General features: G+C 36.9%; 2 protein-coding genes across 2 annotated transcripts in view; both read right to left on the reverse strand.

Moving 5' to 3' along the window:
• LOC113950824 (mucin-5AC-like) overlaps positions 1-1,433 on the reverse strand; it is a 2,957-nt gene extending 1,524 nt beyond the window's left edge. Inside the window, exon 1 of the mRNA XM_027651085.1 lies at positions 40-1,433. Coding sequence (XP_027506886.1) covers positions 40-994 — 955 coding nt within the window. The 5' untranslated portion in view covers positions 995-1,433. The remainder of the gene's footprint in view (positions 1-39) is intronic.
• A 1,161-nt stretch (positions 1,434-2,594) lies between these two features.
• Positions 2,595-22,198, reverse strand: part of LOC113950825 (mucin-5AC-like) — a 28,278-nt gene continuing 8,674 nt past the window's right edge. Inside the window, exons 4-28 of the mRNA XM_027651086.1 lie at positions 22,037-22,193; positions 21,530-21,644; positions 20,814-20,904; positions 19,850-19,959; positions 19,420-19,636; positions 18,371-18,496; positions 17,776-17,893; positions 16,803-16,941; positions 15,656-15,766; positions 14,406-14,475; positions 13,590-13,727; positions 13,341-13,505; positions 12,817-12,911; positions 11,931-12,057; positions 10,936-11,191; positions 9,403-9,455; positions 8,920-9,020; positions 7,945-8,096; positions 7,377-7,515; positions 7,185-7,289; positions 6,495-6,674; positions 4,939-5,178; positions 4,123-4,279; positions 3,804-3,932; positions 2,595-3,444 (exon numbers count right to left, since the gene is read on the reverse strand). Of these exons, the coding sequence (XP_027506887.1) occupies positions 3,314-3,444; positions 3,804-3,932; positions 4,123-4,279; positions 4,939-5,178; positions 6,495-6,674; positions 7,185-7,289; positions 7,377-7,515; positions 7,945-8,096; positions 8,920-9,020; positions 9,403-9,455; positions 10,936-11,191; positions 11,931-12,057; positions 12,817-12,911; positions 13,341-13,505; positions 13,590-13,727; positions 14,406-14,475; positions 15,656-15,766; positions 16,803-16,941; positions 17,776-17,893; positions 18,371-18,496; positions 19,420-19,636; positions 19,850-19,959; positions 20,814-20,904; positions 21,530-21,644; positions 22,037-22,193 (3,422 nt within the window). The 3' untranslated portion in view covers positions 2,595-3,313. The remainder of the gene's footprint in view (positions 3,445-3,803; positions 3,933-4,122; positions 4,280-4,938; positions 5,179-6,494; positions 6,675-7,184; positions 7,290-7,376; positions 7,516-7,944; positions 8,097-8,919; positions 9,021-9,402; positions 9,456-10,935; positions 11,192-11,930; positions 12,058-12,816; positions 12,912-13,340; positions 13,506-13,589; positions 13,728-14,405; positions 14,476-15,655; positions 15,767-16,802; positions 16,942-17,775; positions 17,894-18,370; positions 18,497-19,419; positions 19,637-19,849; positions 19,960-20,813; positions 20,905-21,529; positions 21,645-22,036; positions 22,194-22,198) is intronic.

Consider the following 22,198-nt stretch of genomic DNA (forward strand, 5'->3'; position numbering starts at 1 on the left):
GGGGAGAGGTCCTGGTGGTGGTTGCGATGACAGTTGTGCCTTCTTTGGTCGTGCGTGTGGTAGTGGGGACAGCCGTGGTGCCAGCAGTGCTTCTTATTTTCTCTTCAGGAGTTCTGGAAGCAGTAGTGGATGATATTGTTGTTTGAATAGCAATAGTGGATAATACATTCGGAAGTGTTGCTGCTGTAGGGGTTTTTGTGCTACCAGTGGTGGTTGTAGAGGTGCTGGCAGTGCTAGTGGCTGGGTTGGGCACTGTTGGTGTGGGTGTTGGGAGAGTTGTCCCTTGTGTTGGCAGGGCAGTAGTACTGGAGACAGCTGTGGTGCCAGCAGTGATTTTTGTTTTTGATTCAGGGAGAGTGGAGATGGTAATTGGTGGTGTTGGAGCCTGGGTTGTCACAGTGGAGGTTTCTGCTATAGGAGATGTGGTTTGGTAACCTGTTGTTGAGATTTGAGATGTCCTTGCTGTAACTGAAGTTTCAGTCACAGTAGTTGTTTTTTCTCTGTCATTTGGTGATGTTGTAGTTACTTCACTCTTTTGCACTTCGGTTTCTTGTTTTTGTGTTGTCGGTTTTATCTTTGTCTGTACTGTGAATTGTGTTGATTCTACAGCAGTAGTTGTTGTGAATTCTTTTGTGGTTATTGGTGTTGTAGATTGTATTTCAGAACATGGTATGTATCTGCAGCATGATATTCTGATTTCATAATTATAGCACTGCTTAGATTCTTGGTCCTGGTTATTGCATATTAATCCTCTGCTTTGACTACACTGTATTGTTTGGTTAAGGTGGTTAATTTCTGTATCCGGGTGTTCTTTGGCTCTGCATTGAACACCATTAGGGTTTGTACACACACTGTATCCTTTTTCCTTGAGACTTTCAAATGTTTCATAATCTCCACTGTCCTCTTTGTTTTCAGGCTGAGTAGAATCATACCATTCTGACCAGGTACACACATTTTTCACACATACAGTTGTCACTGGTGTTGCAGTTGTCATTTCTGTAATTAAAAGGAGGAACCGTAAGTCTCGTCTGCTCTTATTAAAGAAAGTGCCAGGAAAAATTATTCATCTTCCATATATTTTTTGTTGTATATAATTTTTTATATAATGTACTATTTTAATTTTAGTGAACTTGCTTAGGCAGTCTTGAATTTAATTTCTAAAGTAGTTTTTGACCTTTTGTCTATATTATTATCATTATAGTTGTACTTTCTGTGACATCTATTAAAAAATTGTAGCTAAATAAAGCTAATCTGATATCCTTTGCATGGTACGTTTGATAATATAATCTCATGATTTCTATGGTATAAGTAGAGGAGGTTTTATTCTCCTTGCTATTATCTCTGTATTTATTTACTCTTAACTGCATAACCATGCAGACTTTAAAATATTTTTACAGAATAATGACTTTTTTACTTTTTCTAATATTATAACATGTAACACATTTATAAACCTGAAATATAATACATATATTTAACATATATGTATTTTGCATATAGTGCATTATAATAGAGAATACACATATAGTATATATGAAATACATGATCTAATAAGTATTTTCTAGTTATTTTAATAAGATTTTTTTTCATATTCTTAGCATTATGAAGATGACCGCGTGGAATAGATACCACTTGCTTCACATGAATGTTGCTTAACAGAAGACTTAAATTTGAATATTTAGTTCTTCCTGTAGTATATTTTTTTGCGAATATTTCTCAAAATTACTGAGAATTTGGTCACTGTAATGAATTAACTGCAGGAATAAAGTAGAAGTGTACTGTGGGAGTAGAAGGAAACTGTTGATTTGGTTATTAAGTACAATTAGGAAAGGTTCTAAACAATGGTTATAAATAGTTTGAGCATTTCCTCAAACTAAATTTCTTATCTTCAATTGGTAGTAATGTGCTCTATAGTTTAAGAAATGGCAGCAATTGTCTTTCATGTTTTCAGAAGTTGGTCTAGAACTGCTGTTTTTTGTTAGCAAGGAAATTAGAAGATTCTCCAGGATGCAATTATTAGTAAGCTCTATTATTTTTTTCCCCTGGAAAAACCATGGTGAAACAGTGGAGATTGGGTCTGTAAGAAATGCTGTACTCATTTCTACATCCTTATTATGGTCTTCTTTGGCAACTGAAGCTGCCAGGTGAATTGGTGGCTCCAGCAGAAGTCAACATTTTCAAGTAAAATTATATGCCATTAACTGATGAGAAAATCCTCCCTTTCAGCTAATTTTCAGTCACTCACTGAAATTTTTCACTTATTTTAAAGATTATTCATGCATACCTGAAGTAGTAGTTGTAGGCTGACTTGTAGAAAATGTAAATGGGGTTGTTGTAAAAATGCCACATTTAAAGATGTTTCTGCTTATTGTTCCATTGACATCGCATGTTGCACTGAAACACCATCCAGTTCCATCTGTGGTGTTATAGATGAGTTCACCATATTTATAGCTATTTCCTTCATAAATGCAGTGGCAGGCTGTAATTCAGAAGAAGTTTATTGTCAGGAATCTATGAAAAGGTAATATCCATTATTTCATTTTCTTAATAATTTTTCTTAGCTGTCTTACCTTTATCATCAAACTTGCACTGTAAACCTTCTGATGTGCACTCACTGAAATAGAAAGCATAAAAACCCATATTTTTTGATTGTGATGTACTTTGTTTAGTCATCTTTCTGATAAATACTGGCATCAAAAGGCAAGGCACTTTATATGTGCTTATTCCTTTAGTGTCCAGATGGTTTTGGCTTCTTTTTGGATATCATTTTCCCAAATCTTTCTTTATATTAAACCCAAACTTATAAATAGAAGTGAAGTTAAATTTTACACAAAGCTACAGGTAGAAATCTTAAGGAAAACTTTCCTTATTTCCTTCATATCACTTTCCTTGCACTTACAATGTTTCTGTACTAAATAGCAGGCTAAAAAGGGAGAATCTAAATACTCAAGCAATATAAGTATATAATATGGAATAAAATACTTGGAAGTAGGTCACTGTTAGATATCTTTAGTTCTGGCACAATGTTTTTCCTGCCACAGGAATGTGAAATAGAGAAAGCCTGGTCATAAAGGACTTCTTGTTCTTAAAGTATCTTTATGCTGAGAATTTGCAATATAATCAGGAACAAAATCAATAGAACATAAAATCATATAAAACCTTCTTACTAATGTAGTAAAAAAACCACCATTAGATAGTAAGGCATTATTTTTACACAGGCAGCATAGCCTAATCCTGTCATGTAAACGGAACATGCAATTTCCCACTTTCTTTTGATCGTTTTTCCTTGTATATGATGAGGCTGGTATGTTAAGTCTTACCATATATTACATTCATCTCGTTTATATATCTTTCCATCTTCATCATCATAACAGTCACAGAGACTAACACACTTCATCTGATCCTCATGGAAATATGGCTTGTCTGGTGGGCAGTTAGGGTAGCAGCCTGGAGGAAGGAAGTGGGCATGAACCAGGTAGAAAAGGTAAGAATGAGATACTGTCAGCAGAAGTTTTATTTGTGTAGAATGCATTTTCAGGTCTTGTTTTTAATTCTCATAACATTTTTTTTTTCCGGTAACTCTAGTAAGTAATGCAGAGTACTAGCATCAGCAGAGCCCAACCACAAGGACTTAGTCTTAGAGATCTTTTTCACTCCAGTTTCCATACTCTATCTCCGTTCATGTGGCAGATATTGAAGAGAGTTGAATTGTGCAAATGCAGATAATGGGGGAAATACACTCTATTAAAAACAATTAAAAATATAATAATATGTACCCTCTAAAAGGTACTTGCAGCTCTTTTTACCTTCTAAACCTGGCAAGTCATTGAGGCATTTTCCACTTGGGTTCCTACAGGTCTTCATACAGGAGGCTCCACAAGGCTTATAGTGCCATTCACATTCTCCTTGTTGATTGTAGTAATCACAGAACAGTGCTAAGGAGAAACAGAAAGTTGGACATGTTCAGATAAAAAAAAAAGCGCAAACATCTTAAGCATGAAAAATCTACACAGTGAAATTCTAACCCACATATGTAAGATACTCACAGCATGTTTCAAGGACATCAGCAAGACACTGTACATTTAACGACACTTTTAGAAGAAGTGTTTATGACATAAAACTCACGACAGATGGATGGGCTTCTCCAGGCTACACATACACCAACTTCACTGCATGCTTGGGCATAGGCAGCTACTGCTGTACAGAAGCAATCACAGTCTCCTCCAGTGTCACAGGCACAAGCATCCGTCACACATGCTTGGTAATATTTTGCTGGTTCAACCTGTTAGTAAACAGAAGTGTGATACTATACATCTTGCCTTCTAAATTCTTTCTTAGCTTTGCTAGAGTAATTTTCTTAAAATTGTAGTATCTCAGAAGGAAGGCCTACACCAGTAATTTCTTTTTCTTTTGTAAGACACTGTTGAATGCTAGAGCTGATGCCAAATGATACATTCAAATCATATATTGACAGATTTTTAGACACCCAGACGTGTCCTGGGGGAAGATTAGATTAATTTTCCTGAGAAATACTAGGCAATTGCACAGTTATCTGGCAGTGTTTGGTATGTACTTAGTGTCAGATAAAGGCTATGCTGATACTTCATTACTATGTTATTACTATGTTGAGCTTATGTTCTGTACCTGGTATATGAGAAATTTTTATTCAAGTCAGGCTATAAGGAAATACATAGTAATTATGAAATTATTATTCTTTTGTAATATGTGGGTAATTCTTATGAACTTAATGTCTTTTTATTTCTTACAGGTAGGGACTATAAATCTGTCCCACTCAGTGGGATTCAGATTGAAGTTTTTCTGACACTATCTGAAGTGAAACATGCTAATAAGTGAGGCATGCATGTTAAAACATATGAGGATAGCACCTTCAGTGACACACAGACATAGTTTTCACACAATAAACTTCTGCCCTGGTAATACCTGAGAGTGACAGGCAGCAAAGACATTGCTGTTGATGATGCTACACTGCTTCTCTGACCAGGACTTTCGGTAAGGGTTGGTAGAACATGGGTCCTTGATGTCGTTAGCATCAGGACATGTAGAGGATACTTTCCAGCTGTTTCCAAACTCTAGGACATTCTCTACTACAGACTGACTCCTTGTAGTAAAGTCATTGATGCTGTTGCCATCATAATTTCCACAGAGGCCACAGATCTGGCCCTGCAAAAGGAAGTAAATAAAATAATAATGGATGTGAGAAAACTTGAAACAACATCTGAGACTGAAATAATACTTGAAATGCAGCTCTTGGAATGGTGCCATTAATGGTGCCATTCCTTTCTATCAGTCCTGAACATCTTCATGCTCTGTTTCCTCAGCAACAGATCATGACCACTAAGGCTAAAAGGATACCACTCTTGACTTTTCTTCTTTGAAATCTGAACAATAAAACCATCTTTGTCATTGTAACCTTCTGCTTTGACAAGAAAATGAGAACTCAGCTGATTAAGATTTACACTTAAGCCTTGTTTTATACAATAGATGTACATATAAAAACCCAGCCTTTTAAAGCTGTCATAAGTATTACCAGTTCAGCCACATAATCTACTCATCGTGTCTTTACCACTAAGACTGCTTAAAGGTATAAAAAGAAATAACATTTTCCTTGCACATCCAGAAATATCCCTCATTATAAATGTATGGATCTGTACAACTGTGATAGGCTGCAATAGATGCTGTGCTTTCTCTATGAATCTAAGGTGCATACTTTCCATATTACTACTATTTTTATAAAATGCCAGCAGGTGAGGCAGCAAAAGAACCTATGGTACTGAAGCAAGTTGGTATATTAGATCTAAATTACGCTTCATTTATATACCTAATTTAAATGTCACTGTGGTGTACAATAAGATAGCAAACTCCTTATTTACTACAGTTTTTAGTACTTATGTATCATAAGCTAGGTAAATGAGTACGATAATGGGAATGCATTTTCCTTATCACCTGTGTAGTTACAAGCCTGAAAAATATGTGGTAGCATACAAGAGGCTTTCACTCAAAATATTCACTCATAATACACTTCCTTGCTCCTAAAGTATGACAATTTGACTTTTGTGTCAATGAGAATAGGAAATAATTGATTACTTTCAAGATCAAGACTACTCGGTTGATTTATACACAGGTAGTTATGTAATTTTAATAAGGTCTGATAACCTTTACCAAGGTTCAGTGCGTAATTTTAACAAAGTCAAGTCCAAAATAGTGGTCTGCCAACTCAAGTTCTGTCAGGCCAAATAGGCACTGAAAGCTGCCTTCAGAGCTCAGAACAGCAGAAAGACATCATAGCTTCCTGAGGTACCAGAGGAATGAAAAACAACATGGGATGTCTTCCAGCAATGCTAAAGACATCACCTGTTCGGGATCTTGGCAGAGTCTCAACAAAATTCACATCCAGACAAATCTTTGCAGGGTCTCAACAAAATTCACACCCAGACAAATCTGGACTGTATATTGCCATTTAAGTGCTAGCTCCATACCTTAAAATCAGGGCTGAGCTTGATGAAGACGCTGGTTTTCTTGTCCCACATGAGGATCAGTCCGCTTGTGGTCTCAATTACCAAGTACATACCCATATAGCGGATTGTGTATGGCACCTCATCATTTTGTCCTCTCTTTACTACACTGACATGTTCTTCACCAAGTATCAGTTCATAGCTCTGAAACAGGAGGAAAAGGTGATTAGAAATGAGCTCAGTAGCTCTCAAACCTGTTTTTCTGCTTTTAAGAGTACTATGAGTAGTTTATATAATGAAAACAAATCAGCAAAATTATATAGCTCTAAACTATATTGCTCAGATCTCAGGTTCCTGGAAATGTGGTAAAAGATATTTTAAATGGCATAGGCCTAAAAAGGGTCTTTTGACTGTCATGGAGGAACTACATTGCATAGAATAAAAGAATATTCTGACACAATAGGCTAACTTTCTGCTAAAAACTATTTTTCTGTAGTTTTACCAAGAGTGGTATAAGATAGTGTGGGAAATGGAAAACATAGAAAGCTGGGAAACTCTACCAAATATTTCACTTGCGCCTAATGTAAATCTAACTTAATAGTTGAATTGCTTTTTAAAATATTTTCCAACTTCCTTGAAGCAATGGATACCTAGGCTTCTCCTAAGCCTTAATAGATACAGAACAAAACTGGTCTATATGCAAAACCTTATTACCTCTAAGAAGACTTTGATGGATTTTGAGCAAGTTGTCCCAGTGTTGCCACAAGGAATATTTTCAGTGACAACCCTGAAGGTCCCGTTGGCTGAGCCACAATGGTCCTGGGTAGAGAATAACATTTAAAAATATATTATTTTTACAGACACCATCAAGATTACCTCACACTTGTTATTGTTAACTATCAGTACCTGCACTAGTGTGTATTCACAATTTCCATTGAAGCTGAACGTTTTGTCATCAAAGGTATTATAATGACCATCTCCATAAACAGCACAAGTGCCCAGACACTGATTTTTGGTACATTCCCACTTCCTATTCTTACATACACTAGAAAAGAGAATAAAATATATTAATAATAGAACAACTCACTGTTTTGAGTAGACATACCCCAGCAATCAGTGTTTGTTTGGCAACTCACCCCTGGTATATGTTATGTTGATTATGGAGTTAAAGTAGTCTTTTACATTTTTCATGTAAAGAATTAAAACAAAGTTCTGTTCTGCTACTCTGAATACATTAACTGCAAAACAAGATACTTAATGAACCCTGTAGTCCTAAATGCTTCTTCCCATTCTGTGCTTTGGCCATCTGATACAGATCAGAAGGCAACCTGGTCATGCTGTGTAATCCAAAACAAGAAGATCCATCAACTGATTAAATGTGCAATCCAAATCTTTCGTCACTGCTGTACTATTTTAAGATCTTTAGAAAGACAAATGAGGGAACCAGGAATGTTACTTCCACAGATGTATTTACCAGGTGTTACAATCAGAGTTGATCTTTTCCCCAGGCTGATACATGGCTTCATTGTGAATGCAAGGACATTTGTCTTCAGAAATACAACCACCATTTCCATCTAACACAAGCCCATTTGGGCACATGCAGCCAGATGTACATTGTGAGCTGTACTGGAAAAGACAAGAGAAAGACATAATTTCAGAATGAAATAATCACATTAAGAAAAGGAAGATTAAATTATCTTTATATATTCTTTATAAAATGTCTTTATATGTTCTTTTTGCTGCCCAGGTTAAATGGGAGAGAACTACAAAGTACTTCTAGGACAACAGAACAAAAAGGAAGTTATTAGCCATTGAATTAGTAGAATATAAATCTGTTAAAGATAAATGTTTTATGTATGCCAATCCTCATTGTTCTTGTGGAATCTGTGAAATTTAAAATACATTGGATCTTGCACTTTGTAGTGGGTGATTTGTGATTGAATGGACTTTTAAAAAGAAAAGTAAGTAAAATCTTTTTCTGGTTTGGTTGAGCTACACTGAAATCTGTTTACCTGATATGATATTTATTTATGAAATGCCATGTGGCCACTAAGAACCTAGGTGGAATAATATTATTAGATGTGCAAGAAGTTCACAAATGCAGCAGGATATGAGAAAGAATAATTTTTCCTAGACAGTTTTTAGCCACTAATTTTCTCTTACAGAAGTCAAATGTGTGATAGAGCCCTAGATTTTTCACTGCTGGTTCCAGTTACCTGCAGTAGCTGAAGTAAGGTAAACACTAATCTCAAGATCTAATTTGGATGTTACTTTATTATATTTTGATCTAAGGGTCCCAGTGCTGATGCTTCATAACATTGTTTTAGGCTTTTGCTATGAGAATAAAGTATCCGTGTTGTAGATGTTGAGTAGGTCCAATGGATCAATTACTTTAGCAGTAAGAGCATAGAGAAAGCATGGAAGCACCATTCAGCCATGACATACTTACACACTGCATATCCAGAGTCTGGCAACTTTTTTGACATTCTGCTCCAGTTTTTCCTGCAGTGATGTTTCTACAGTCAAAGTAGACCATGGGAGATTCACAGACTAGAGGAAGGAAAGTGAGAGTAGTAAAGAAATGGCATAGAGTTTATTCCACAGCTGTAGCCATTAAAACTATCTAAAAATTCTTCGGAAATTCCCATTTCAGTTAGTAAAGATTGTTGTCCCTATTCAATCTGTTGATTACATACACTTCAGAGCACTGAATTCTCAGGAAAATAACTCCACATTATTTCAGAAAAAAAGTCTTTATGTAAAAAGAGGTCTTATGATTAATGTAGGCACATTCCTGCCTTTTATGATAACTGTTGCACTATAACTAAATGAGAAATACTTCTATTAAAAATCCATTAAGAAGAATCAATTCTATAAACTATCCTCTGCAAAATCTGACAAAGAGAAAAAATAAGTGGAAGATTATTTTTACCTGGAGTTGGATTCAGTGCTCCAATGCAATTCAGTCTTCCCTGGACACAAGAGCTGTGAGAGAGGAAAAAAACATATTCCAAAATGCTGGTTTGCAGTCTCAGGAAAAAATTTCCCTTAATAACACTACACACACTGCTTCCATATGATATCCATTATTGCTTAACAGGAAAATTCATAGGTTGTGATGAGTATACATCTCTGCTTGTTATTTACATTCTCATAAGATCTCTCCTTGCTGGTATTGTCATAAATTTATACTTGAAAAATTATGGAATTAAATAAAAAATGTCCATAAATATAGTTGTTCTGTCAGTCTAGAAATATCATAGAAACATATGGATTGGAAAAGACCCTTAAGATCGAGTGCAACCAGCACTGCCAAGTCCACCACTAAACGATGTCCCTAAGTGCCACATCTGCATGTCTTTAAATACGTCCAGGGATGGTGACTCAACCACTTCCCTGGGCAGCCTGTTGCAATGCTTTACAGCTCTTTCAGTGCAGAAATTTTTAACATCCAATCTCAAGCTCCCCCATGTAACTTGAGGTCATTTCCTCATGTCCCCTATCCCTTGTTACTTGGGAGAAGAGGCAGACCCCCACCTTGCTACAACTTCCTTTCAGATAGTTGTGCAGAGTGATAAGGTGCCCAGAGTCTCCTTGTCTCCAGGCTAAACTTCCCAGCTCCCTCAACTGCGCCTCATAAGACTTGTGCTCCAGACCCTTCACCAGGTTACTTGCCCTCTCTGGACTTACTCCACCACCTTAATGTCTTTCTTGCAGTGAGGGGTCCAAAACCAAACGCAGGATTTGAGGTGCACTCTCACCAATGCCCAGTACAGATGGATGATCACTGCCTCAGTGTCAAGGTACAAGGAGTCAACATCCACAACCTTTCCCTCATCCACTAAGTGGGTCACCTGCTCATAGAGGGAGATCAGGTTGGGCAAACAGCACATGCTTTCCCTAAACCTATACTAGCTGGGCCTGATCCCTAGATTGTCCTGTATGTGTCACATGATGGCATTCAAGGGGATCTGTTCCGTAATCTTCCTTAGCACCAAGGTCAGGCTGACAGGCCTGTAGTTCACCAGATCCTCCTTCTGGCCTTTATTTTAGGTGGGCATCACATTTGCCAACCTCCAGTGAACTGGGACCTCACTGGTTAGCCAGGACTGCTGACAAATGATTGCAAGTGGCTCAGTGAGCACTTCCACCAGCTCCATCAGTACCCTTGGATGGACCCCACAAGCATAGGTTTGTGTGTTTTTAAGTGATGTAACAGGTCACTAATGATTTTACTTTTCATTGTACTGACTTCATTCTGCTTCTATCCCTATCTTGCAGCTCAGGGGAATATGTACCATTTGTAAAAGTTGAAAATGAAAGAACTTAAAGCTGAAGAAATTCAAGAGAAGAGCACTGTATTGAAATTCAGGAGACAGGATGAAACCATCTTAAATGTAACAGATTTTAATGAGAAACAAGGTATGCTGCTATTGCTTGAACGTTTTTCAAAAGATTCACTTACCATACTTGCCCATTTTCATGGACAACTTCTCCAAATGGTATGGGAGATCCTCTGTAGTAGCAGGGGCATTCAGTAGCAGGCACACATTTGCCACTCTCATCCAGGTAGGTTCCGTTTACACAGGTGCAGCCGTCAACTGGGACAAACTTAATGTTGCATGTGACATCAGGCTCACTCAGAGACCGACAAGTGGGTGGACAGGAAGAGATGGTATAGCTGTAGCTTAGGGATTTGGGACATGAGGTGGTGTATTTTGCTTGAGAGAGGAAAATAAAATAGGTCGTTAATTCTAGATGGTAAATTCTCATGGGAAAAAAACCAACATAGGCAGTAGAAATAACATGTAAACAATACTGTGCACTTTTGCTTATGTTGCATCTTTCATGTAAATGTATTTCTGAATACTTCCAGAGTTAGATCTGAAAAGCTACTGTACATGTGGAGTAACTGATGCCCGCAAAGAAGAAAATAATTTTTCAAATGAAGGTTCAGAAAGTTCAGAAATCTCCATTTGGTGTTGCCATTCATTGCCAAGACTCCTAAACTCCTTGAAGTATGAGACAAGATGTCTCCCTGAATGTCTTCTGGTGTGCTGAAAACAGACACGCTGGATGAGCAGAACCTTGCATGCAGCTTCAAAGACCTCTCATTTGCAAGTGGTATTATAAGTACTGTTATGCTAATATGTCACATTTTCTCTACAATAACTTTTGACAAAGCTGTAGTGCAACTCAAAGTTCAGAAACAGGTGGAGGCACTTTCATAACAGCAGTCCCTTTCCCAGTCAAGCTATGTCTCCCATCTGTTCTTATTCACTCTTGCTAGCAATGGATTGATTCTAAGGGGACAGCAGAGAATCACTTCCAGGAGTGCACTTAACAAAATTCCTTCCTCAACAATTACTAATTTGTCTAGAAATGAGTAGAATATAATCTCTGATCAGCAGTTTTTATTGATGTGTGTTCTTAGGAAATGGGGTAGTTGAGAGTACTTACTGCAGACATCAGTCCTCCATCCCTGCAGCTGGATTCCTTTTGCAGCACAAGCTCTCACATAGGAAGACAGGGCTGCACACAGGCAGTCCTCACTATTTTCACAGTTACATGTGTCAAACATGCAGTTCTAAGAATGGAGAGAAAAATAAAGTCTCGGCACTGCTAATATGATCAATCTAAAAAAAAACAATGAACATTATCTTTATCATAGACCCCAGTAACATAGCTTTTATCACTGTCTAGTCTTTGTCTAAGTTTCCTGGCAGGAGAGAATGCAGGTAATGGAAGTTCAGTTCGTGTCTGCAGTTATTACTAGGAAATAGTGGTCTTCAAGTCTGTTATACATTTAACAGCTTCATGGTCCTCTAAAACACATTAATGGATACGCTGCACAATAGCATACAAAGCTCTATTCACAGCATGCAGTTCAGACACATCCTTTCACTGCTGTCTGTACCTGGATGACTTCTAATGAGAAGAAAGATTTGCAACATATTGATAACAGAATTATGACTATTAGGTAATGGGCATTCTGTGCCAAGTGGCTGTTAATGAGATACCAGGCTGATGACAATTCACTGATACGCAAACAAGCATTTGACATGCGTTTGCATAGGCTTTCTGCTATACGTGTAAAACCTTCCAGGAGTAAATACCCGCCTTTTCATTTGCAAACAGGTCAGGATCTTGAAGCCAAGACTGACAATTGAAATAAGGTAACGTTACAACACAAACAGAAACACATGTTGAAAGAAGGAAGTGCTGCAGTATAGAAATTAAGATATAGGCATTGTATAAGACATGTCTGGAACAGTCCTTTTGTGGTAGCTAGTTGTAATGATTCCATTTCTATTGTTTCTAAAGGGAAAAACATCTAACAAAGTACCGTGTGGTAAACAGCGGGATTCACTGCATAGTGGCAATCAGCAAAAGGTCCTGTGCTGTTAGTTAGCAGTCCACACCAATACTGAGCGTATTTTTCTGTGAAAAGAAGAAACAATACAAATGCACATTACTCTTTGTATTTCATTAGTCACAAAGCCACAGTGCCCCGGTCTATGAAGCCAGTTCTGACACTTTGTTAAATTTCTCCTTCTCTGTTGTTTTTTTTTTTTTTTTTTCACTCAGCTTGTGGTCTAAGGTTCCTATAACCAAAGAAGAGGACTTGCTGAAGGGGATGAATAAAACCTTACAGTTTTCTTCAGCTGTGTTTCTCTGACTCTTCCTTTATTTTGTTACTTGTCTTCAGTGCTTTCATTTTTGAATATTTGTTTCTGATTTCAGATGCATGTTTTTACCAAATACGTAAATCTTTATTTTTTATCTTTGCTTTCCAACTGATGTGTTTTCCTTAGGGATGAGCAAACAGAAGAAAAAAGCAAACTAGAAAAAAGTCTGAGAAGCACGCACCATTATCAATGCTGAGTGCACAAGGGTTCTCAAAACTCTGCTGGATATTGGGGCATGAAGCCTGAGTTTTCCATGTATTAGCAAATGCTGTTGCTGTTCCTTCAATTATTCCACTTATGACCTTGAAGTCATCAGTTTGGATATTATTGAAGTTTCCACAGAGACCTGTTGAAAAGCAGTGAGAAGTTTATACTGCTCATATTACACAAAAGGCATTAATCAAGCTGTTCTTATATTTCATTCACTTACCACAAGTCTGATCTTTGAAAATAGGATCCAGTCGCACAAACACTTGCATTATAGGTATGAACTGGATTTCAAGGTGGACCCCAAAGTTTGTCTGCATGATCATGAAGAATGATGAAGGTCTGAACATGGTGACATTAGCTACACATGAAAAACAAAATGATCACTCTCAGGATGAGGTCAAATGCTGAAAACCTGACACTGTTCTTCTTGAATTTCTATCACAATTGTTGCAAATTCTGAGGTGAAATAAAGCCAATATTTATGAAAATTAATCAGAAATATAAATCAAAATTTATTGTTCAAAATCTACTTGCAGCTACCAAGTTATTAGCTTTATTTCCTTCCAGAACATAAGCCGTTAGAGATTACTACTTCAAAGAGAAAAAGTAGGAAAAACTGTATGGCACTGAGAGTTAAAAAGAATATTTCTGTTTCTAAGCTTGTACAGAATACATTGGAGCCCTCACTCTGCTGGAGCGGGAAAATAAGGAGATCTGGGGGTCAGAGATATCGCATGGAATCATTAATTACTGAAACGAAGCAAAATTCAAATTTCTTTCTAAGCAAGTGTGAGCACAGGGGTAGTAGTTAAAAAAAAGAGGTAAGAGAGGTAAAAAGATGTCTTCTGCATTCAATTTTGGGCAGTAAGAAGGAAGTAAACCTGAGAGTGACCAAATCAGGAGATTGTAAATGCTGTTTACTACTATTTAAACTCTTGCCTATGCTTGTACTGTCTCTCATTTCTTTATGACACCAAACATTTCACTTTATTTCAAAAGCACTTGTATCATTCACTGCTGTAGAGAAAAAAAATACCTGCTGACATGGGCAGCTGGGTGTAGATTGAGTTCACAAACACACTACGATCAGGTCTGACCTCAATGACCTATTAAGGAAGGGGAAAAAAGGCAACTGTGTGAATCAGACTGGTTTGGGTTGGGAAGGACCTTTAAAGATCTAGTTCTAACCTCCCTGCTATGGGCAGGGACACCTTCCATTAGACCAGGTTGCTCAAAGCCCCATCCAACCTGATCTTGAATACTTCCACGGATGGGACATCCACAATTTCTCTGGGAAACCTGTTCCAGTTTTTCACCATCCCTGTGAGGAATTTCTTCCTTATATCTAATTAAACCTGCCCTCTTTCAGTTTGAAGCCACTCCCAAAAAATCACAAAGTGATTGTTCTATGTGCCCGAGTAAGAAGTCCCTCTCCAGCTTTCTTGTAGGCCCCTTTTAGGGACTGGAAGGTGCTATAAGATCTCCCCAGAGCCTTCTCCTCCCCAGGCTGAACAACTCAGCTCTCTCAGCCTGTCCTCCTAGGAGATGGCCTCCAGCCCTCTGATTGTCTTTTTGGCCCTCCTCTGGACCCGTTACAACACGTCCATGTTCTTCTTAGGCTGGGAGCCCCAGAGCTGGATGCACCACCCCAGATGGGGTCTCATCATAGTGGAGTCAAGGGGCAGATCACCTTCCTTGACCTGGTGGCCACACTGCTTTTAATGCAGCCAAGGCTGGCTTTCTGGGCTGCCAACCATGTGTGAAGAATAACTATAATCCAAAGAGTAATAATGGTGATATTAATTAAACAGATATTCAATAAAAAGGGTAGGTCTTTGTGATTTCACCTCCTCCCTGTTTCTACCTTGTACCCTTTACTAATTTTCCCTGCTGCAAAAGAATAACTTTTAAAGTGACTTTCTCCGTTTTTTAGGGGATTGCATCATCTTGTTTTCTTTGAACACATCCTAGTTATGAATTACATCCCTTACTGTTGTAATTGTAGTTACTAACCTTAAAACTCGTGGGTTTTTTCTATCTAATTAGGAGAGGAAATAACTTTTTTCTGCTTTGTGAGTACAATGTGTTTCTTTATGAAATTCCACAAAGCCAAATTTATGGCTGATCTGATTTTCATAACAAAATCAGTTTCTTTTCACTTGATTAAAATTAATACATAGTCATTGTATATGTTGAACATTTGACAAAGAAATGCAACTCCCTGACTGATTAAGACCTAGTTACTTTTCTCTCCATATTTTTAATATGCTTATTTTGCATTCTTACAGTTTGTCCTTTGTTCATGTTGAGGGTCACGGTCTTTAAGCATGTCTCAGTGTCTGTTAGGCCACATTTGTGTAGGTCTACCAAGATGGTGAATGTTTCATCTTTGCAGTCCTGAAAAAAAATGCCAGCAGTTATTTCATGAAAGTCTAATTACAGTAGCTTTCCCTGTAAAAACTTCTCTCAACTCTGAGAAAATATTTCTGTTTCTGAAGAAGATACACACTCTCACAAATCCCTGACCCTCTTTGGCTGAAGATTCAATTTTGCCCTGTTGTAATGACTAGGAACAAGAAAACTAGAATCTGTATTTTATTGATTATACTCATATGGATATCAAGATGGTTATCTGTATTCATATTTGGTGTTTTTATTCATGCCAACTTCTGATGTTTGATTCAATTCTACTGTAACTCTCATCTTTCTGTAGCCGCTACCTATACTAGACAAAAATTTCAGATAAAACATGTCTCAGGCGAACAGTAATATACAACATTTTATTTCATTTTACTGAATTGTGCAGGTGAGGAAAAAGGAAAGCAAAAAACAAATGGAAAAAGCCCCTAAAAGATCAAAATATTTCACACAGGCCTGTAATTAAATATTTTAATTATCATTAACATCTAATTTTTCTACTTCCTTTAAAAATGTTCAAAACCAAAATTAAATGTATCAGGTAACTTGAACTGATTTTCTCTATTTAAACTTCACAGAAATGAAACAAATTTTGGTTTAAAATCTTAAATTTAATTTTTTTAAGAACTGTTGGTGTAATTTTTCAGACCGATACCATCTGGCCAAATGCCATATAATAGAGTAACATGACAAAAATTATGCAACTCAGTAAGAAAGCTGGGTTAATCATACTGAAGAATGTATACTAAACAAATTCTTTAAAAAGACAATGCTCTTCAATTACTCTATCGCAGAACTGGAAATTTTCCAGTGAACACTGTATATAGTTGCATGACATCCTACTAGTTAAATGATGATTGTCATTTGAATGGCAGCATAGTAAACATCTGGCTAAGTGGCAGATAATTTAATGTCTGCATGTCAAAAGTGCTAAGTTGCAGAAGTGTTGATTGAGATCACGTTTTCTTTCTATAAGTGTATGAGGCTTTATGAGCTACTAATGTCTGAGTCCCACCTTAGAAAGGACGTAGGTGCAGTCTCCGTGGTGATCATAACGTTTTTTATCATATGTGGAAATGTGTGAACCTCCCTCTACTGAACATGTTCCTGGGCATGACATGTCTTGGCAGCTCCACTGGCCTCCATTGCAGGTACTGGAAGAATAAAGTTAGCTGAAATCAGTAACAGTGGCCCAGAGTAACAGTGGTGTTAGGTTCAGCTGGTTTGCTATTGCTTTTCCCTTCAGGCTGTAGTTTGAAGCATAGTGAATCTAGACTTAAGACTTTCCAAAACATTGTGAGCTTGTGATGGAATGACTCTGGTAACCATTCTCTTTGCTTATTTAATTGTTTTCTATCTTTGGACAGGTGAACTCTCCAAAACAGGTATGGGATAAATAATTGTTTGGGTTTTTTTCAGCTAACATAAGCACAATGACAAATTGAAGTATATTTTGTGGAGTTTTTTTGTTTTGTTTTCTTTTTTTTTATATATAATTGTATCATAAACTGATAAATAAGGAAATGTAATTTCACATTTACTCCTGATGCAGGTCGTGCCTGTCTTCTAAGGTGATGTGATAGTGCACAGGTACAGGATTAATAATTGTGAAATGGAGGTTATATTATGTCATCCCTTGCTTTCTCCAGAGAAAATAAATATTTGCAAATACATTAATGACTGCAACTTCATTCCTCTTAGAGAAATTCAAATGTTTGAACAAAATAAACAAAGAGGAAGCATTTTAATTGACTGATGAGAAATCTAAACATTGTAAATCCTTGCTTTGATCACCACGAGTTAGAGTGCAAAGCAAGTTATGGCTTTTGCTAAATAAAACAAACAATATTCTTTAGGGGTATTTTGGAACTGTAGTGGTCAGTTAAATACACATGTCAATTATCAATGATACAATGGCATATAATAAACTATTAAATTCGTTAAATTTATGAGAGGAAATAGTGAGTTAGAAAAGCAACAAAGGTTACCAGGTCTGGCATGGCTCTGAAAAAGAAGCTCCTGTAGCGTAGGTGTTGCCATTGTAAATACAGGAGCACTGCTGCTGGGGAATGCAGCCAGAATTGTTGATGTCATCAAATACAGTCCCTAGATTAAAAAAAAAAAAAAAGACAAAACCTTGATGAATTAAAGAGACATTTCCTATACACCAGTTTGTTTATTACAAATCCTTAATAGCATCTTAGAGGCAGATCTGCAGCTGTTGTGAATGGATATACCAATGCTGAGGACAGCATGACTATGTCAGTTTGCTCAGTGAAGGATTTGGCTTTTGTATTCTTAAATTCCACCTGCTCTGAAAGAGGGACTTATTGTAGCACAGGTGGCTGGTTGAAAGACTTGTCTTGATCTGTTTGCTGTTCTTTTTTCCTGCTTTCTAAATATTGCACATGTATTGGCAATTAATTCAGGTATCTTTTCTCAGCTGAGACATGACAAATGCTTTTCACTTGCAGCTGTGAAAAATGCAAATACATGAGATTTAAAGCCCACATGGAACCTGCCCAAATCCTACAGGTAAGCATTGTTCTTTGAGATCAGAGATGTGAGTACTTTAGAACTTGCCTGGGGGGCAGAAACAACCATCAATACAGTGTTCTTCACAAAACTGAGATCGTTCAGGATTTGTGCATGTATCAGCACAGGGGGAGTTGCACTCCTCGTACTGCATGTTGTAAGGACACTTCTTGGCTGAAATTTAAAAAGGAAGAAAGATTGATGTTTTTTCAGTCAAAACTATTTCTAGTTCACTATATATGTAAATATATATATCCATTTAAGGTTTCCAGCTAGATAAAAAAGTGCACCAAACTGCAGATTGACTACCAGCTCTCAAAATTTGCAAGTTTAATCACCCAGATCCATATTTTACTGTTGAGATGTGCATTCCATGAGTAGTGCAGAACTGGCTCAGTGACTGGATTTCTAGGGACAGCAAGGTAATGACCCCAGAAAGTCGGCAAGGTCTGTCTGTCTACTGAAGGCTCCCTTCCCACAAACACCTGTATTGCTAGCTAAATGTAAGATTTAATTCCTAAAGCTTTAGCATATTTTCATTTTCTGATACCATCCTCTGGGCAAGTAGTACCTTACGGGCTTTTGTTTTGGAGCAAATGCAGGTGACAGTATAAACAGCTACCCTGCAATAATCAAGTATGTGTTTAAATCAGTGCAAACTCCTCACTACCAAGCAAGAGGAAATAAATAAGTGCTTAACCAGCTAAACACCTGTGAAGACCCAATCAGTTAATAACTGAGAACAAGAAATGCTGTAGCCACCATGAGAAAAGGAGAGAAACAGGAATACAAGCAAGCAAGCTTGTCTCATTTTTTATTCTTGTTTCTCCTTTATTTGCTTCATTTACTGTCCTATTTAATTAAATTACACTTCAACTTCCATTAGTATCCATGTAAGTGTTTATAGTGTTTAATCCAGTGTGCATTAAAATCCATAGCTTTTTTCAAGTCTTCATGCTGGAACTTGTACATCAGAATCCTCTGAAGAATACAGTCTTGAATGGCCTGTAACTTTTCAGGCATCCTCAGCATCATTTGAGAGCTTGTTGTTTGTTAGTCACTGAATATGAAGTAAGGCTGTCTCCAGTGATACTTACAGCACAGTTTTGAAGTTCTCCAGTTCAGGGGCTGCCCACCAGCATGAGCACACTGCCGGGAGTATTCAGCAAAGGTGTCACAAATACATGAGGCATTTTTAGATTCTTCAGAGCGGCACAAGTCATCTTGGCAAGCTGTAATGTACTCTCTAACATCAACAAGGTCATTACATTCTGCAAATGCAGAGCTGGTCAATGTTTTCTGGCATATGTCATCCTTTGGAGAAAAAAAAAGTAAAGAACATCCAGTAAATGCAAAGAAGCTTTTTTTTTTTGTATTGTTACTTTATGTAATTATTATTTAATAGAATCTTATAGCCCTCTTTAAGTAACTGTTGCCTGAAGGCTTTTTCTGTTGACCTGTCTGAAGCTGTAGAAGGGAACAGATATATTTGAAAGAAAAATACAAGAATAGCAAAAAGATCCTTACAAGATTATCAGAGCAATTAGATGGCAGGGCAGAAGTGGGGTCTTCACAGTGTTCTGTTGGCCCATCCATTTTGTGCATATTTCCAAATTGCAAGGCAGACATCCTAATATCTGTAGAAAAGAAATTTAATAATGGAGGTTGGGGAGTTTTGTTCAGTGCAACTTCCTGTTATTTTTTTCTTCTCTAAAGAATTCAGCTCTAGACTGGACAAGGCAGTTAGTTCCCTTAAGTCTTTTAATGTGATCATCACCTCTTCCAAAGGAAGCACTGACTCAATTTGCCTTGCACAGCACCCTGGAAAAAGTAAACATTAGAAAACAATTCTCAGCCTACTATGTCTAGATGAACACCAAGATTTTTACTAGAAAAATATCAAACTCTTTCCAGATTATATTGAGTCCATGTAGGGAAGAGAAATAAAAAATCTAAATAGGGATTTGAAAAACAGAGACTGGTGTAAGACAAGGTTTAGGAAAACGCTCAAACTGGGGATTGTTTAAAAAGATAAAGATAAGATCTTACAAAGATTATGCATTTCAGCAGGGAAATGTGGATATACCAAGTTTAAGACAGAACTGAAACAAGAAATGTACTGTTTACAAAATTCAATTGCCTTTTGTTTTATTGAATATATTTCTGTATTATTTATCTTATTACTGAAAATCTTGATCATTTTTATGGAGTTAGCTAATTAGATATACCAAAATGGTGTACAACAATGGCATGCAAGAAATATGCAATAAGTTGTTTGCACCAGTACTATATTTACACTTAAAGTATTAAATCACATGATCTGATCTCTGTACTACATATCTTTAAACAGAGATTGAATCATATGTTCTGAGTAAACAATTTAACAGGATAGAAAAGAGGAATGCTGATGATGTCAGAGATAAAATAATACAAAACAAAAAAAGCACGTTGGAGACCCTCCAAGCCAATTTTTTTTGTTTAAAAAACTTACTGTTTGAAAAGAACTCATTGTAAATTGGAAGGCCATTGAAGTCCCCGCAAAGTCCACAAGTCTGATTGGCATATTTCTCATTCAATTCCAGCTAAAATGACAGATAGTAAGTTCATAGAAGTTAGTATAAACATTCTAAAATATATTCAAGACCGCAGAAAAGACTTGCACCTGCTGACTCTAAGTATTTTTTGTCAGATCTGTGGTATTTTATTTAGCAACTTAATTCAAACCTAGAGGATAGAATAAAGAGCTGGCCTGGATTTGACCTTCGAGGTGGAGTCTAAGCTATTGATGCTATTGACACAGACTTCAGTTTTCACTGTAGTATCTATACTGCTCTCAGCCTCTTTCTATTAATTCTTCAGGAAGAAAATCAAATCCTCAGCAAAAATGAAGTCCTAGGAGAGTGAAATCCTGCTAGAAATATATATATTTGAAGGGGTAATTAGGCCCTATAATAATACCAATAGCTAATTATATAATGGAAGTGATTTTTCATCCTATTTTACTCAGACATCTGCTATCCACTAAGTATAAATCCATGTAATTTTCTTTAGGACTACTTGGATGCAAGTCTGTCTTTACTAGGAAATAATTTCTCAACAGTATGAGAGAAGGTGGCAGTAGTAACCCTCTAAAGAGATAGGGACTGGCCTAATCAAAGATTAGCTCTAATCTCTGAAGGTGTAGAGAGGTCCAGGAATAGTTCTTACCAGGATGCTGTCATCTTCATTCCATAATAACACAACACCGATTTTGCTGCCAATTTTCACGTAAATGCTGCTTTTCTCTATCATAATGCCAGATTGACTATATGGCAGCTGTACTCTGGGAAAAGGCAGAAAAAAATGCAAGTTAATTTCTGATCCAGATGTTTAATAAGCTTGTGGTATCCAGCGCCTGTAGGATTCTAAAATAATGTCTTTCTTTTTTTTTTAAGAAAGGCAATTGAAAAATAAGATGGTCCAACACTACCAACTATAGATCTAAATCTGGATCAACGTCTCAGGATTTTTCATCCAAATTTTATTTTTGAGGTAATATTTCAAGGAAAGATTGATTTTCCGTGATAGGAATTTATAGCATTTTATTTGCTATGTTGGTAAAATTGTCAGATTTATTGAAGAACACATAATTGTTTCTTCCCAAATACACCAAAGTACTTGGTAAATTTGAAAAAAAGTCCGAGGTTACCAAACAAGTGTTATGAATAAACTTACCTATTGCTGTTGATCATGACAGCACCCTTTGTTAGTTCAGCAACTACACCTTCAAGCTTCATGGTGATACGGTTGATTGTTGGAGCATTTGCCACTACTTCACGCCTAATCTGGATGTTGAAGTCCTCATAGGGAGCGTTGCAATGGGAGGCAAAAACATAA

The sequence above is a fragment of the Corapipo altera genome, unplaced genomic scaffold (assembly GCF_003945725.1).
Source record: "Corapipo altera isolate COAL_440 unplaced genomic scaffold, ASM394572v1 78, whole genome shotgun sequence".
Taxonomy (NCBI): domain Eukaryota; kingdom Metazoa; phylum Chordata; class Aves; order Passeriformes; family Pipridae; genus Corapipo; species Corapipo altera.